The following is a 15,711-nucleotide window of genomic DNA, read 5'->3' on the forward strand; positions in this document are numbered from 1 at the left end:
CTATTTTCTTATTTATTTTGTCTTTTTTCGCTTTTTTCACCATGTAAAGCACTTTAAGCTACATCATTTGTATGAAAATGTGCTATATAAATAAATGTTGTTGTTGTACATCACTAAATGTTTACTGAAATCCCTACCAAAAGCACCTGCATAATCAATTACCATTAGAGATTGGGAGCATGAACTGATATAGCGTGTTGTGTAAAGGACCCAATGGAGTGTTTTTGTTGTGTTGTGGGTGCAGCAAGTCCCTTAATCTGCAATTGCTCAGTCCTAGGTATGACGTTAACCTGTATCCCACCCTGAAAGCAGGTCCTCCAACTTGCAGGGAAAACCAAGGGGTTGGTGGCTGGACTGACACTCCAGCCACTGTATATAAAAAAAACACTCAGTGTTCCACTCCAATCGAATCAGGTCCTAATTTGTAGTATAATATAAAAACTGAAAAAGGCAATAATTTTCCTATTTTACATTTGTGACACATCTGCAAAGACAACAGAGCTTTGATCTTATTCCATTACGTTTTGCAGAACTGCTTCAAATCTGTGACATTTGTGGGTTTTCAAGTATGCATTGATATTTTCATATATTACCATAGTATCTCAGTTGGGTTTGGATATGGAGTATGACCAGGCCATTTCAAAATACTTCAGAGAATTACGTAGGGGTTTCAGACAATTGCCTTACTGAATTACCCTATTAGTCTTCAGCTAAGAAGAGACAAAATATTTTTTAAAGAATCTTCTGATAAACAGCAAAATTCATTGGTCCATCAGTTATTTAAAGTCATTTGCATCTTAATGCAGAAAAGGATCTCCAAACCATGACACTTACCAGCACTAAGATTGTGTTCATTTTTTACCTCCTGCATAATTTGGATCACTGTCAAAAAATGTTCCACTTTTCACTCATCTGAATATGATGCATTTTTGCAGAATGCCTAGAAATGATCTATACCAAACTTAACAATGGTGATGTGTTTAGTTCTTTAAAATAATATAAACATTTGACAGACTTCTAAATAATTTGTTTATTTCACTACCTCCCAGGTTAAGAATAGTATACATGCTTATGCACAATAAAGATTTAAGGCAACTGCAAATGTACCAAAAATGTGCATTTTTAAGACAAATTGTTCAACTTGTGGAAATACTATGGGAGTGGCTATGTAGAGTTGATGTGATGTTTTAGATCTTTATATTATTTACACTAGCTATATTACCTGTTGAAGACAGACAGTAGAATACATTTAAAAATACTTGATATCTCCTGCCTTGCATGTTCCCTCATCATTACTCCCATGTCTTTCCTCAATATCCTCGAGTCTCAACCTCTTTTGCCCCAGCGCTTACTCTCTCGATCATGTTCACTTAAAGCTTGCTTCTCAGACTGTCATTTCAAGGCATCTTGCTCACCTACTATTTACTTTTTAACTGCCATTAATGGTAGACAGGCCTTGGGAGTGGGCACACTCAACGGCATCCGGTGGGGGGAAATTTCAGCCTCACTCCGAGTGCCGGTGTCCACTTCCAATTTTAAACTGCACCAAGTCACGGAGAGTTTTGGGGGGGAGGTGGGGCTGTGTGTTGGCATCAGCTGGTGTAGGCCACATGGTGCCGGCACTGCCCGCGCCCTCCCAACCACAAAATGCACCTTATCAACACACACCAACACTACATTAGAGCAGGCGGAGGGAGACTAGAGGTCTTATTACACCTCTGTTCTCAGTTAGCTGCCCGGGGCTGGAGGCTAGGAGTGGGAGCTGGCCGTCTACCTGTGGTCTGGAGTGGTGGGTTGCTTTGCTCTACGTTGGACGGGGGTGCCTGCTCACTATTACCCCTGCGGAACGGGGCTAACTCTGACGTCCAGGAATGGCTGTACCTCAGGTACGGCAGCACCGGGACCAGAGTTAGGTAGGGTGTGTGTGGGGAGTGTGAATGGGTGTCTGGCGTACATCCTTGTAAGTCTTGGGTTGTATGTGTATGTGAGAGCATGAGGGAGGGAGTGTATGACTGTGTTTGTGTGTGACTGTATATGTCAGGTGGGGTTTTGGACTCCTCCCCTCTCCTGGGACATCTGGCAATACTACAACATCTTTGCCTACCCTCCCCCTGCCTTAAGCATCTGTCTGGTCGCTCCCGGTGGCTGCCTGGTGGGATCTGGTTCCCTGGGCTCTGTTGGGTCCTCGGCGGGGTGGGTCGCCCTTGGGTCCCGGGCTGCTGGGTTCCGGGCCCGGCCGACTCGGGGGAGAGCGGCTGCGGGCGGGCCTGAGGGCTTGCCATTGATATCTCCGGGACTCTGCCGGCTGCTGGTTGTGACCCCCGGGGTGATCCTCTGCGCCTCTCAAGGTGGGGTTGGGGCTTCTCTGGTGACGGCCTCCCTGGGGTCTCCGCGCTCTGGGGTGACCTCTGGATCTCTGGGCTTGGAACTCCCTCCATCTTCCGCACGTTTTTGGGGGCAGGTCTGTGGCCCTTCACACTCACTATTGGATGCTCCTATAGAGAAACCTTACACATACACTTACACTTTTGTCTCCGTGTCCGGTTCGAATCTTAAAAACATCTAAAAATATTTTTAATAAAGTTTTGGTATCAGGCGTGACGTCAGCAGAAGCTGTAACGCTCCACCTGAGAGAAAAACTGTAAGGCTAGTCGCCAGCATTCAGACATCAATTCTGATTGCTTCACAGCCGAACAGGACACGGTAAAAAAAAAAAAAGACAGGCCCCCATTACCACTGTAAAAACATCATTCATATTCTAATGAATACTTCCAGTGTTCGAAGGCAACACGCAGCATTCCTCCTTGCCTTTCCTCGGTATCCTTGTGTGTCTCACCCTCTCTTAATAGTTTTTCTGTTTCTCAGACTTTATCATTTCAAGGCACATTGTTTGTCTCCTGTCTGATTTTTAAAAAAAACTATAACTCTGTTTGCGCCTTGTTAACATTTACCGACCCAGTGTTCCTTGGCACGTTATTCGCTTTGCTGTCATTGAAATGCTCCATTTTGATTTCTTTTTGTAAAAAAAAAAAAAAATAATGACACAATAAGGAACTGAACTTCGTATTGTTAATGAATTGTGTCATCATTCCTATTACTGTGCCACAAAACCTAAACTGACCAATCAAATTGCTCAGAGGGGTCATGCACACAGGAACCTTTATTACCAAAAAACATAAAGGGTGAATTTTAAAAGTGTACTTTGACTTTGGATTTTATACATCATACTTACGTATTACAGAATCCCACAGACTCAACCGAGTTAGACTCCGACTCTTCCTCTGCTGATGCACTACTAGACTTAGTTCCTTCAGCTGTGAATGTACCCACAACCTAAAAAAAGAAAAAACAAAAAAGACACACTAAGGGACATTGTACACTAAAAGGTAAGCTATAGAACTCAAAACCAAATATCTTCTGGTTCAGTCCACCACCATTGGCTGAGTAAAAACCGAGTAAGTCATCTTACAAATGTAACATGCACTAGTTATGTTTAGACTGTTTTGGATAAAATGCATCAGCTAAAGTAAAGCCTTTCAGATGCAAAGGAAATAAAAGGAGCAATATAAAAATGTCGTAGCACAGCAGTTGTTATCCAGGAGTATGCAAAAATTAAAAAGTGTTTTATGAAGAAGCACAAGAAAAAAAAAAAATTGGGACAAATGCTAGGCAACAAAGAATGGGCAATGGACAAATTAGGCAGCACCCAGAAAATGCTAACAGTAAGTGGCCCTTAAAATGATGCTTGGTTATACAGAGGCCAAACCTGAATATCTATTTGTTAAACTCAATTCTGCTACTCAGTGACATGCTGCTGCTCCCATGAGACAGCTACAATATACAGGCTGGCCGACCAACCACAAGTGTTACCTAATAGGTAACCACCCAAATAATCATATTGCAATCAGACCTATGGATGTAACACCCTGATCTTCATCCTGTCAAGTAAGCGTACCAGCCACCATGGTGCAACATTTGAGGCTCTGTTTTAAATGCTAATGTCCGAGGTTCGATCCCCGCAAGGGGAAGCAAAGGTGCATACTTTAGATGAGCCCCAGTTACAGCACACCACGAGTCGCGTACTCTTTTTACTATTTGACAGGTATTATATGGCATGTCTATGATCAGGTTCTTGCAACTGAGTGGATGTGGCAGATGTTTGCCGACTGGCTGACAAATCACAAGTATTACCTGGTAGGCAACCACTCAAATAATTAGAAGCGATTAGACCCACCAAACCCCCAAACGCACAATGCAGATAGATATAGAACTTTATTTGTCCCTATGAGGGATTTTGGCTTTCTAATGAAGCTCAATAAATAAATAAACAGAACAAAACACACCTTGCCCGAAACCGTGCTAATAAGTTTTGCTCTACAGTCCACTGAACCAGTTAGAATAAGGCTTCCATCCTTGTTGCAGGCTACACATGTTAAGGCCCCCTGGTGACCATCCAATCCTGCCAAGGCAGAGGAAAAAAACAACAAATCAGGCAGAAAATGTCAGGGTTGTAAACAGTAAAATAAGACACAGTTGAAAACAACATATAAATATAAAAGTGGTGCAATAAAAATAATAAGAGCATACTGTAAAAAGGCCAAAGCATTTCATATCAACAAACCCTTTTTACATTTGTCATATATTTAAATATTTAACGTTCCCAGGATAGAAACACTGAAAGAAAAAAAGTTACAGATTTCCAAAACAGGTAAAAATGACAGTCCCCTATGATAAATAAAAGTATTGTATACATTGTATACTGAGAATGGTATATATGGGGGGAAAAAAACTTTGTTACTATTAACTTTTTTTGTAAAATTAACAGTAATATAGTTTCAAGAAAAATAAATGCATATTATTACAGTAACAAGCACTAACAGAACAAGATGCAAAGGACAGAAAGATATGAAAGAAGATGATCTGCTGTGGCAACCCCTAACGGGAGCAGTGGAAAGAAGAAGAAGAAGCACAAAATGAATTAACATTTTGTTTTAAAGCAGCAATTACACATAATCTGTAGATATGTAAAATGATTCAATGTATCTAACAACTATTAAAAATTACTCAGACATAGATGCTTTATACAAAGGGACATAATCAGTGTGATGGATGGCCGGAGCCCATGCCTGGCCGGGACACCCCTGCAGCATATCCAGATGGCAGTGTCCCTGGGTTGCAGCAGTGCCTCGGACTCCCCCAGGGCTCCATGGGGGTTGGAGTTGGAGTTTGCCACACCCGGAAGTGCAGCCGGATGTCGGCAATCAAACACCTGGAGCACTTCCGGGTGCCCAATAAAATGGGCCAGCAACCACCACTCAGCAGCCAGAGTAGGGTGGTGGAGGACAAGGTTGCCTGGGAGGAGTGGTGGAGCCAATGAAGAGTGCTTTGTGGTACTTTGTGTGTTGTGCCTGTGGGGATTATGGGGAAGATGTGCCCCACAGGTGAAGAAAAATAGTTTATATAGCGCCTTTCTTACATCAGGTACGCTACTATTGCTGAAGAGTTAGTTATGAGTTAACCCACTGAATTCGCTTTGTGGCAAGTTCAGCAAAATGGCACAAATATTTGGGAACTTTGCCAAATTCAGCAAAATGGGGAAGGAGGAATTAAACTAATTTTGAGTGGATTCTAATGGTGCAATGGTCTTTTAAGTGTCCCCGAATTCTAGGGACGCATTTGGGAATTATGCTAGACCAATTATTATGGCCATAAATGTGACGTAAGCTGTGAAAAAGACGCAGACAGAACGATAACTACAAAACAGCAAACATCAACAAACTTGCAATAAGTAAGAAATGATATACTGTATATATTTTATTTATATCTATTTTATCATTGCGCTCATTAGAATTCTAATCTTCAGGGCACTAGTTGGCCCAGCCATGACGAAAGCAGAACAAACTGATCTTGGGAGTCCTGGCAGCCGTACACTAGATCAATTAAAGTGAAGGGGGCACAACTTGGCAGAGAGTCAAGACAAATCTCAAACACTGTGAAAACCTGTGATGCAAGGGACCTCGTCCTTTACAACCTGATCTGCACTACGCAGAGAAGGGCATAACATGCCTAATCCAGTAGTGAAGATAAAACATATAATAAATATATACCAAAAGAGCACAGTATTTTCACAATATTCTCATTATGGTCAGCTAACCCTTAAATTAAAATACTGCTAGTGACACTATGTATACACATCTTGGGATGCTGGGGAAAATAAAATGTTTGTCTAAGTTGGACATATAGTGAATTTCCAGGAAAATCTTTGCTGAACAAGGTCACCTGAAAACATAGGATATTCACCACAAAATGCGTGTTGGGTTAATTTCATCGATTAACTAAAGATTCAGAATAAATTTCAGGTCTTTTTTAATAACTGGTCTCGTCCGTTGCAAGAGATGGACATCTGAAGGGGAGCTCCGCTAGCAACGGTGTAATCCTGAGATATCCTGTATTTATCCAACCTGAGGGGCACTGCTACAGTATATGCAAGCATATATAAACATGGCCAACAAAAAAAGGGGGTCCGAAAGAACCGAAAACTAAAGCTACATCCAAGCTGAGATCGGCAAGCCCTAGTTCAAGATATGGCCTTTTAGAGACTGACCTGGATCAGATGGGCGAAAGCCCAGACTCCTCGGGACCATGGTCTGCCACATCGTCTCCGGCTGAGAGCAAAATGGGGACCGAATATACGAGCGTGAGTGAAGTAAGTCTCGATAGCTCGCTGACTGAAGATCATCACCTGAAACTGGTAAAGGCCTTGCAGTCCACGGTTTCAATTACTCCACGCGAGCCGGGAACATCGGGGACACTCCTACGATAGAGCCTGCCGCCTCGCCTATGGTGCAAGAAAGCAGAATTGATCTTTCTGAACTGACGGTGATGTTTGCTGAGCTCATGCAAGAGATAAAGAAAAGTGAGAAGGCAAATGAGAAGGCAAGGGCAAAGGCAAATGAGAAGCTGCGACAGGAGTGGCAGCAGGATAATAAAGACTTGGAGAAACGCATATGGGTTCGCTTTGAGGCAGTCTTTAAAGATATGCTGGGTAAAACTGAAGAGCACATTCAGGAAACCTCGGTTAAACTGAGCTTGTTTGCTAATCAACTGGAGGATGTCAAGGAGACATTCACGACTCGGATTAAAACAGCCGAAAATCTAACTGCCAGTGCTGAAGGAAAAGCAGCAAATGTCCGCTCCGAATGCAAAAAACTTGGAGACAGACTGGCTGCTTTGAAAGATGGAAGCAGAAGGAATAATGTCAGAATTGAAAGTCTGCCTGAGAATCGGCCAAACCCTGTGAAATTCGCAGCTGAACTATTTTCTGAAATAATTGGAGAGGACTTTAAAGCAGATTCTGAGATAGCAGTGGCTTATTGCGTACGCGGATCAAATACCGTTAGACCTAGATCTTTTATTATTTGCTTTGAAAGATTATCATTTAAGATAGAGGTGATGGCACTCCTCAGACACAAGCAAGAGACTATATATGAAAATAACCACATTCGTACCTTCCCTGATTTCTCTCCAGCAACAGCTACTAAAGTTAAGGCAAGCCAATATCAAATATAGCCTCTTGTATCCTGCCAAACTGAAAGTGGAATTGCAGGGTCAATTCTATGTCTTCACTAGCAAGAAAGAAGCAGAAAAGGAATTAAGAAAGCTGATCCCGGGACTATTCTGATACATAATAGTGAGTCATGGCCGTTAATGATATGGCAAGGATTAATAACCTACTGTCTGATCTATTTGTTTAAAATACGTTTTTTCATCATTATATATCCTCATTATTACTCGGACGCTATCTGTTTATGTTTTAATTACAGCTATAGACGTTTATGCTTAATTACTTTTTTTTAATTTGTACCTAATTATTTTCTCTCTACCCTAAACGAGACTGTTCAACATCATACCCTTGGTTTATTGTTATTGCTATTATTGCATTGAGACTTATTATGCTTATTCTGGACCACTTTCTAACACCATTCCGGTTTATTATCTGGGTGTATTATCTTAATACACTAAGATTGCTGAAGATTATATATATTCTAAGTTCACAGTTTGCTAATGATTACATTTTATGCATATAGAATTTTATTTAGACTATATCTATCTATCTATTGGTAATAGATATCTCTATTTTTTAATCCTAAAACGCCGCTGCATGGGGGCTTGTTTTGCTTTGGACGTGCTCTGTGTGAAGTGGGTTCTAGCCTCACATGGGGAGGCAAAAAGGGAGGGTAGGGGGTTAAAGGGGGGAGAGAAAGAGAGCAGGCTATATCTATACCTAATCTATCATTTTAATCTTTATAATTATAACTACCAACATAATAACAGGCTGTGTGGCAATAACTCTTGGGGAAATAGGAAATTAAGGCCGAAGCTGTCTCATTTCCAGTTAAGACTATAAAATGACATCAAAAACTCAGAATCAATGTCTCCATGATGGGACAGTTAACTTCGTGAGCTGGAATGTTAAAGGCCTGAATCACGAATTAAAGAGAAAGAAAGTACTCTCTCACCTAACAGGTCTAAACGCTAAAATAGTATTTTTACAGGAGACCCACTTACTAAGCAAGGATCAGTTCCGGCTGCAAAAAGACTGGACTGGCCAAATGTTCACTAGAGGTGTGGGATATCTCATACATAGAACAGTCTCATTTGTAGCATCAGATGTAGTATTGGATCCTAAAGGGAGATATGTGATGGTCATGGGAGACTTATCTAACTGTAAAATGATTTTGATAAATGTTTATGCACCTAATGTTGATGATAAGGAATTTATACAAAATTTATTTGCATCCATTCCCAATCTGAACACTCATAAAATTATAATGGCTGGGGACTTTAATTGTGTTTTAAATCCACTTTTAGATAGGACTTCTCCACAGGGGAACGATCTAACACTGCAAAGATAATTACAAAGTTTATAACTGATCACAACTTATCAGACCCTGGAGGTTTTAAACCCAAATTCAAGAATATATTCTTTTTACTCACCAGTACATCATTGCTTGAGTAGCAATGATTATTTCTTTATAGATAACTTCTTGCCTATGATTAAATCTTGCAAATACGATGCTATTGTTTTATTTCTGACCAAGCACCTCTGATCTTGGAGCTAAAGTTACTATGCCCCACACACACACCTCGCAGATGGCGTCTATTAGCGGACGAGAATTGTACAGAATTCATATCCAAACAAATCAGTTTCTTCCTAGAGACAAATACATCCCCTGAGATCTCTGCAGGAATACTCTGGGAAACTCTTAAGGCCTTCTTAAGAGGACAGATTATCTCATATCTTTCCCACAGAAATAAATTAGAAACCAAGAAAGTAGCAGAGATAAAAGCGAAATTACTAGAATAGATGAAGAACATGCCAGACTACCAAGCGAGACTCTACATAGGAAAAGGCAGGCTCTGCATTCAGAACTGAACCTCTTGACAACTAAAGAAACTGAACAACTAATTTATAAATCCAGACATCATTACTATGAACATGGAGAGAAAGCTAATAAGCTTTTAGCTCAACAAATTCACAAGCAAGAAGTCTACGCAATCCAGTAATCACCAACACGAACGGAGATAAAATCATCGACACAAAAATATAATGCACACTTTCAGAGACTACTATAAATCCTATATACTACTGAGTTTAAAGAAGACAATACACAATCTAATGCATTTCTGGATACATTACAGATACCACAAATAGACACTTTTAGTGGGAGGAACTTGATAAACCTTTGGCATTATCAGAATTACTAGATGCTATAAAGTCACTCCAAGGGGGAAAGCAGCAGGCCCTGATGGCTACCCTGCAGAATTTTACAAGAAATTCTCCGCTCAGCTAGCCCCCTCCTATTAGCAACATTTACAGAAGCCAGAGATAATCAACCTCTTCCTCAAACTTTTCGCCAAGCACTAATCACTGTTTTCCAAAACAAAATAAGGACTTATTACAATGTGCATCATACAGACCAATTTCACTTCTGAATAATGACGTTAAAATACTCTCTAAAATCATAGCTAGAAGGATGGAGAAAGTGCTCCCTCGTAATATCACAAGACCAAACTGGATTTATTAGGGGCGACACTTATCTTCAAATCTTCACGCCTGTTTAATGTAATATACTCACCAACTAAATCAAACACCCAGAAATATTATTATCATTGGATGCAGAAAAAGCATTTGACATGATTGAATGGAAATACCTTTTTACTACATTGGAGAAGTTTGGGTTTGGCCCAACATTTGTGCATGGATTAAATTACTGTATACCAACCCAGAAGCTTCAGTTTGCATCAACAACATTTGCTCAGACTACTTTAAACTAGAACGTGGTACTAGACAAGGATGCCCCTTGTCACGCTACTGTTTGCAATTGCCATTGAACCACTGGCAATACATTGTCGAAATACTGATCAGATAAAGGGGATTAGCAGAGAAGGACTGGAACAGAAAATTTCATTATATGCAGATGATATGGTACTGTATATATCAGACCCAGAAAATTCTGTGCCTGCAGTCTTAACAGCACTCACAGAATTTCAAAAGATCTCTGGTCTCAGAATTAATCTGAATAAAAGTGTACTCTTTCCAGTGAATTCTCAAGCATATAATATTAGATTAGACACCTACCTTTTATCATTGCAGATCAGTTTCGATACCTGGGGTAAACATCACAAGTAAACATAAAGCTCTTTATCAACAAAATTTCGGCGTCTGCATGGAAAAAATTAAACAAGACTTGCATAGATGGTCAACTCTTCATCTCACTCTAGCTGGAAGAATTAACACTGTTAAGATGAATATTCTTCCTAAGCTCCTTTTTATTTCAAAACATCCAATATACATTAATAAATCATTTTTAAGCAATTAGATTCAACAATAACCTCATTTATTTGGAACTCAAAACATCCACGCATCAAAGAGCGACCCTACAAAGACAAAAGGCAGAAGGTGGCATGGCTCTACCTAACTTCCAGTTTTATTACTGGGCAGCAAATATACAGCGATAAAACCTGGACACAAATAGAAGAACATACACAGGCTTGGTCCGCAATAGAAGTAAAATCCTGCAGTACTTCTTTATATTCCTGCTCTGTGCCCAATAAACGCAAGTTATCGGCAATATACTGATAACCCAATTGTGCTCCACTCACTTAGAATATGGAACCAATGTAGAAAGCATTTTAAGACGGAGAAGCTTTTATCTGTGGCACCTCTGCAAGAGAACCACCTCTTTCAACCTTCACAAACATATGCAGATTTTAATATCTGGAAAAATTTGGAATTAACTTGCTTAGAGATCTTTATATAGACAACGTCTTTGCATCCTATGAACAATTACATTCCAAATTTAACATTCCAGCTACACATTTCTTTCACTATCTTCAAATCAGGAACTTTGTTAAACAGAACCTTCCAGATTTTCCTCATCTTGCACCCTCATCCATGCTGGAAAAATATTGCTCAATCTCAAGGACTTAGACACCATCTCTGCAATATATAAAATCATTTTACAATCCCTCCCTTTCAAAGATCCAAGAGGACACTGGGAAAAAGATCTCTCAATTAATATATCAGAAAGGAGTGGAAAGTAGCAATGCAGAGAATTCACTCGAGCTCCATATGCAAAGCATACAATTATACAACTCAAAATTATATATCAAGCACATCTGTCTCGACTAAAACTCTCCAAAATGTTTCCAGGGCATGATCCAACCTGCGAATGCTGCAATCAAGTCCCAGCCTCATTGGGTCACATGTTCTGGGTCTGCACCAAATTAACATTATTCTGGACAAAATTTTAATTACCTTCAGACAGCCTTGGTCTCACAATCCCTCCTAACCCATTAACAGCTGTGTTTGGGGTTCTTCCAGATGGGTTTAAAGTGGAGAAAGACAAACAAACTGTGATTGCATTCACTACACTTTTGGCACACAGACTTATTCTGATAAACTGGAAGAACCCAAACTCTCCTCTTTTAAGTCAGTGGGAAACCGATGTTTTATACTATTTGAAATTGGAAAAAATGAAACACTTAGTTGGAGGATCTGTACAGACTTTTTTCAAAACATGGCAGGATCTAATCAGTAATATTTTTAAATAAGCTCTTAAAGCACAGAGGAAGCAATTATTTCTGTATTTCTTTTCTTCTCATTCATCTCTATTGGCTTATCAAACTTATTAATTTAGGTATGTTTACAAGCCTTAAATTTTATGCTGTTTGCCTTGCTCTCTCTCTCAGGTGTGGGGGTCGACCTATTCTTACTTTTACTTTTTGTAAAAAATTGATTGTTTTGTATGAAATGATTGCAATAAAATTAATTTAAAAAAAAATTCAGGTCTTTTTTTGGTAGAGTTGCTAATTCTTTACTCATTACTTGTTAATATTTAACAGCCCAACTAAGTGCTAGATGGGTAAACTGGTACTTTATCTCTCTAAGATTCCTGTTTATATTCTATAATAACATAACTTCTGTAGAAAATGTTCCTTCATTTTTTTCAAAGGGAACAAGAGAACTGTGCTGAACTGAAAGTCAACTAACATCTAACTTGGCATGGTATTTATTATTTGATATATAGATAAAAAAAAATGTTTTTTCAGTTTTTGCTCCAACTTACCTTTGATGATGTGCAAGGGACTTCCTTGTTTGAGGTCCCAAATTCGGACTGTTCCATCTTCATAACCAACAATAGCTCTCTTTCCTTTAAAAGAGTAGAAGGTCATCAGGAAATTGATTGCACATTATTACTTTTTTTTTTAATTTCAAGTATTATATAAAAAAAAAAATAGGCAAACTTTTTTGGCACTTAAATGAAAGCAATACTGGTATTTTTTCTCATAAATGACTATGCTTTAAATACACGATCAATTCCCAATTCCAATCACTAATTTGAGTTCATTACAATTAATTAGCATAAAGCAAAAGATTCTACTATGTGTCTTACCATCAGGCAAGATTTTACCAGTGGTTGTCTGACATCCAGGACCTTGAAATGTTTTGCATTCCCCACTTGGGATCTTCCACATCCAAACATTTCCATCAGCAGTGCCACAAACTAAAACATGTGCACAAGGATGCCACTCCATCCACTAGAAAACAGAAAGAACAATGAATTACTATCAACCAGACTAAAATAGGCTCAAGGAGACCACTGTGACCCTGTTTGGGACAAAATGGATTAGAAAATGACTGACTGACAGACTCAAATAAAATTTTCTATTAATATACTTCATCTGTTCCAAATTGCATCATAAATTTCAAAAGACAAAAAAGTATTCTTCTCTTCTTACACAGAAACATTTTTAAATACAGTTTTTACATAACAGGAAATGCAATATAATGTTGCCTTCAATTTCAAAATACATTTCAAGACTGGGGCTCTGGAATTGTGGCAACAACATAAATCATATAAACAGTCTCCTACTTGCTACTGTATAGCTGTGGAACATTTTTATAGATTGTTCTTTTGCTTAAATTTCTGATTCTTCAATCTCACCAAAACTGCAAACATTAATGACAGCAGTTTGCATTTTTTAAAAAAAAAAAAAGCAGAGACTAACTGCTTTCTTCACATTACCAAAAAAGGTAAAAACGTCTATGTTGCTATACTGAATTATCTCAACACTAAAAAAAAAACAGAGATAATTTTGTTAATATAATCTAACAAAACAGCTGATAAAGCAAACATTTTTTTCAATGCACACGTATCAACATCTTCTAGAACATTTCAGTTGAATTTTAAACGTAACTGATAATTGATACTGGTAGCTCTACTTTTCTTAAACTGCATTGTTGGAAAAGATGTCAAAGCTATGTGTCTGTAAGGTACTATTGCAGTTGTTTTTTTTTTTTTGTATTTATTCAAATAAACTACTTAAATGCATTTTAATTCAAAAACTGCTTTTTAAACAAAGAGTTCAAATTTTGATTTAAACAGTGCAAATTACTCCACTACCAACAGTAGTATTTAAGGACTTTTTTCTGTTTTAGGGTTCAGACGTTTTATTTAACACAAACAGTGCAAATTTATACTTAAACACTAAATTGCTAATGGTAGCCAAAAAATCAAACATAAAAAGTAAATAAAAGATTTGAATATTGAGGCTGATGATAAGGAAGTAGAGAGGAATAACTAAGGAAACATCAGAATGATTGTGTTTAAGTCTGTCTGCCAACTGCTTGGATTTGAGAATTAGAATTACCTTCTGAAAGAAAGAAAGAAAGAAAGAAAGAAAGAAAGAAAGAAAGAAAGAAAGAAACTTTATTAATCCCAAGGGGAAATTCAGCTATGTTGATGAACACACAATTTTTACCTTTTCTGGCTCTTCTCTAACTTTTTGGTTTGAAAGCACAATTAGTCCAAACTGATGCAGTCACATCTGATTTCAAAAAATATCTATCTTCAATGTCACTCCTTTTTATTCTTCTTACTGAAGTTCACTAATGGGGCATTTTTTCCTCCCAAATCATTAAAGCCAAAACACTAACTAACACAAGCTTTGGGAACCCCACAGAGTGTGGTCACAACTTTGTCTGGTGCATCCATGTAGCAATGGTTATGCCTAAGGCTTGGGTAGTTTGTTGGTTGTTTTTTGTTGCATATTTAAAATTTTAATTGCTACTGTTCGATTACATTTTACCAATGCAGTGTGCTCGGATTCATACTGTATACTGCACTCCAAAAGCAGAGAGGAAAAAAAAAGGATTTTAAACTAAGAAGGTGACACTTTACATTTTATAAAAGTAACTTGTACATATGCACTCAATAGACAATCATTTCAAACTGCAACAATGCTTAAAATAACCATACTTAGATATGCTTATACAGTACTTTTTACTATTTAAAACACAGACTTCAAAGTTCAATGAGTTCAGTGCAATAAGATGCCTAATGAGTCTCACCTCTAGATCTCCAACTTCAAAAGACCAGATTTCTTCTTTTGTCTCCACCTTCCAAACTTTGATGAGGCCACTCAAGTCTCCGGTGGCAACTAGCAATGAGTCATAGCTGAAGGATGAGCATGTGACTGAATCCTTATGTCCTATAATTAAACAAAAAAGTGTAAAGGTATAACAATGAACTACGTCTTTTTAGAGCAAGGCTATATTACAACAAAGACTTAAAAACTATGAAGATCTCTATCACCATTTTTCAGCTTCTGATGTTAAGCTAACATATAAAAAAGACAGAACACAGTTAAAGGAAAAAAAAAGAATCTCAAACAACTTCTAAAGCAACTGACCAGTGACAAACACTAACAGTAGAATGGCTCGTCTGATGAGCTCAGTGAATTTAAAAGTGGCACCGTCATAGGATGCCACTTTTGCCACAAGTCAGTAGGTGAAATTTCTGCTCTACTATACCTGTCCCAGTGAACTGCAAATGCTATTGCTGTGAAGTATCTAGAATCACCAACAGCTGAAACACAACGTGGTAGACCACCACATTAACTCTCAGAGTAGGGCTACCATGTGCTTAAGTGTATAAAATCATCTGTCATCTGTTGCATCACTGACCTCAGAGTTCTAAACTGTCCCTAGAAGCAAAATCGGCACAAGTCCTGTGCAATGGGAGCTTCATGCAGACAAGCCTAAGATTACCATGTACAACACCAAGTGTCAGCTGGAGTGTGTAAAGAATGCTACCCTTGGACCCTGGAACAGTGGAAACATGTTTTCTGGAGTGATGAATCACG

General features: G+C 38.6%; 1 protein-coding gene across 1 annotated transcript in view; it reads right to left on the minus strand.

The window, feature by feature from the left end:
* LOC120531213 (angio-associated, migratory cell protein) overlaps positions 1-15,711 on the minus strand; it is a 64,023-nt gene that overhangs the window by 17,891 nt on the left and 30,421 nt on the right. The window contains exons 4-8 of the mRNA XM_039756423.1: positions 14,918-15,057; positions 12,960-13,104; positions 12,633-12,716; positions 4,344-4,459; positions 3,233-3,333 (exon numbers count right to left, since the gene is read on the minus strand). Of these exons, the coding sequence (XP_039612357.1) occupies positions 3,233-3,333; positions 4,344-4,459; positions 12,633-12,716; positions 12,960-13,104; positions 14,918-15,057 (586 nt within the window). The remainder of the gene's footprint in view (positions 1-3,232; positions 3,334-4,343; positions 4,460-12,632; positions 12,717-12,959; positions 13,105-14,917; positions 15,058-15,711) is intronic.

The sequence above is a fragment of the Polypterus senegalus genome, chromosome 6 (assembly GCF_016835505.1).
Source record: "Polypterus senegalus isolate Bchr_013 chromosome 6, ASM1683550v1, whole genome shotgun sequence".
Taxonomy (NCBI): domain Eukaryota; kingdom Metazoa; phylum Chordata; class Cladistia; order Polypteriformes; family Polypteridae; genus Polypterus; species Polypterus senegalus.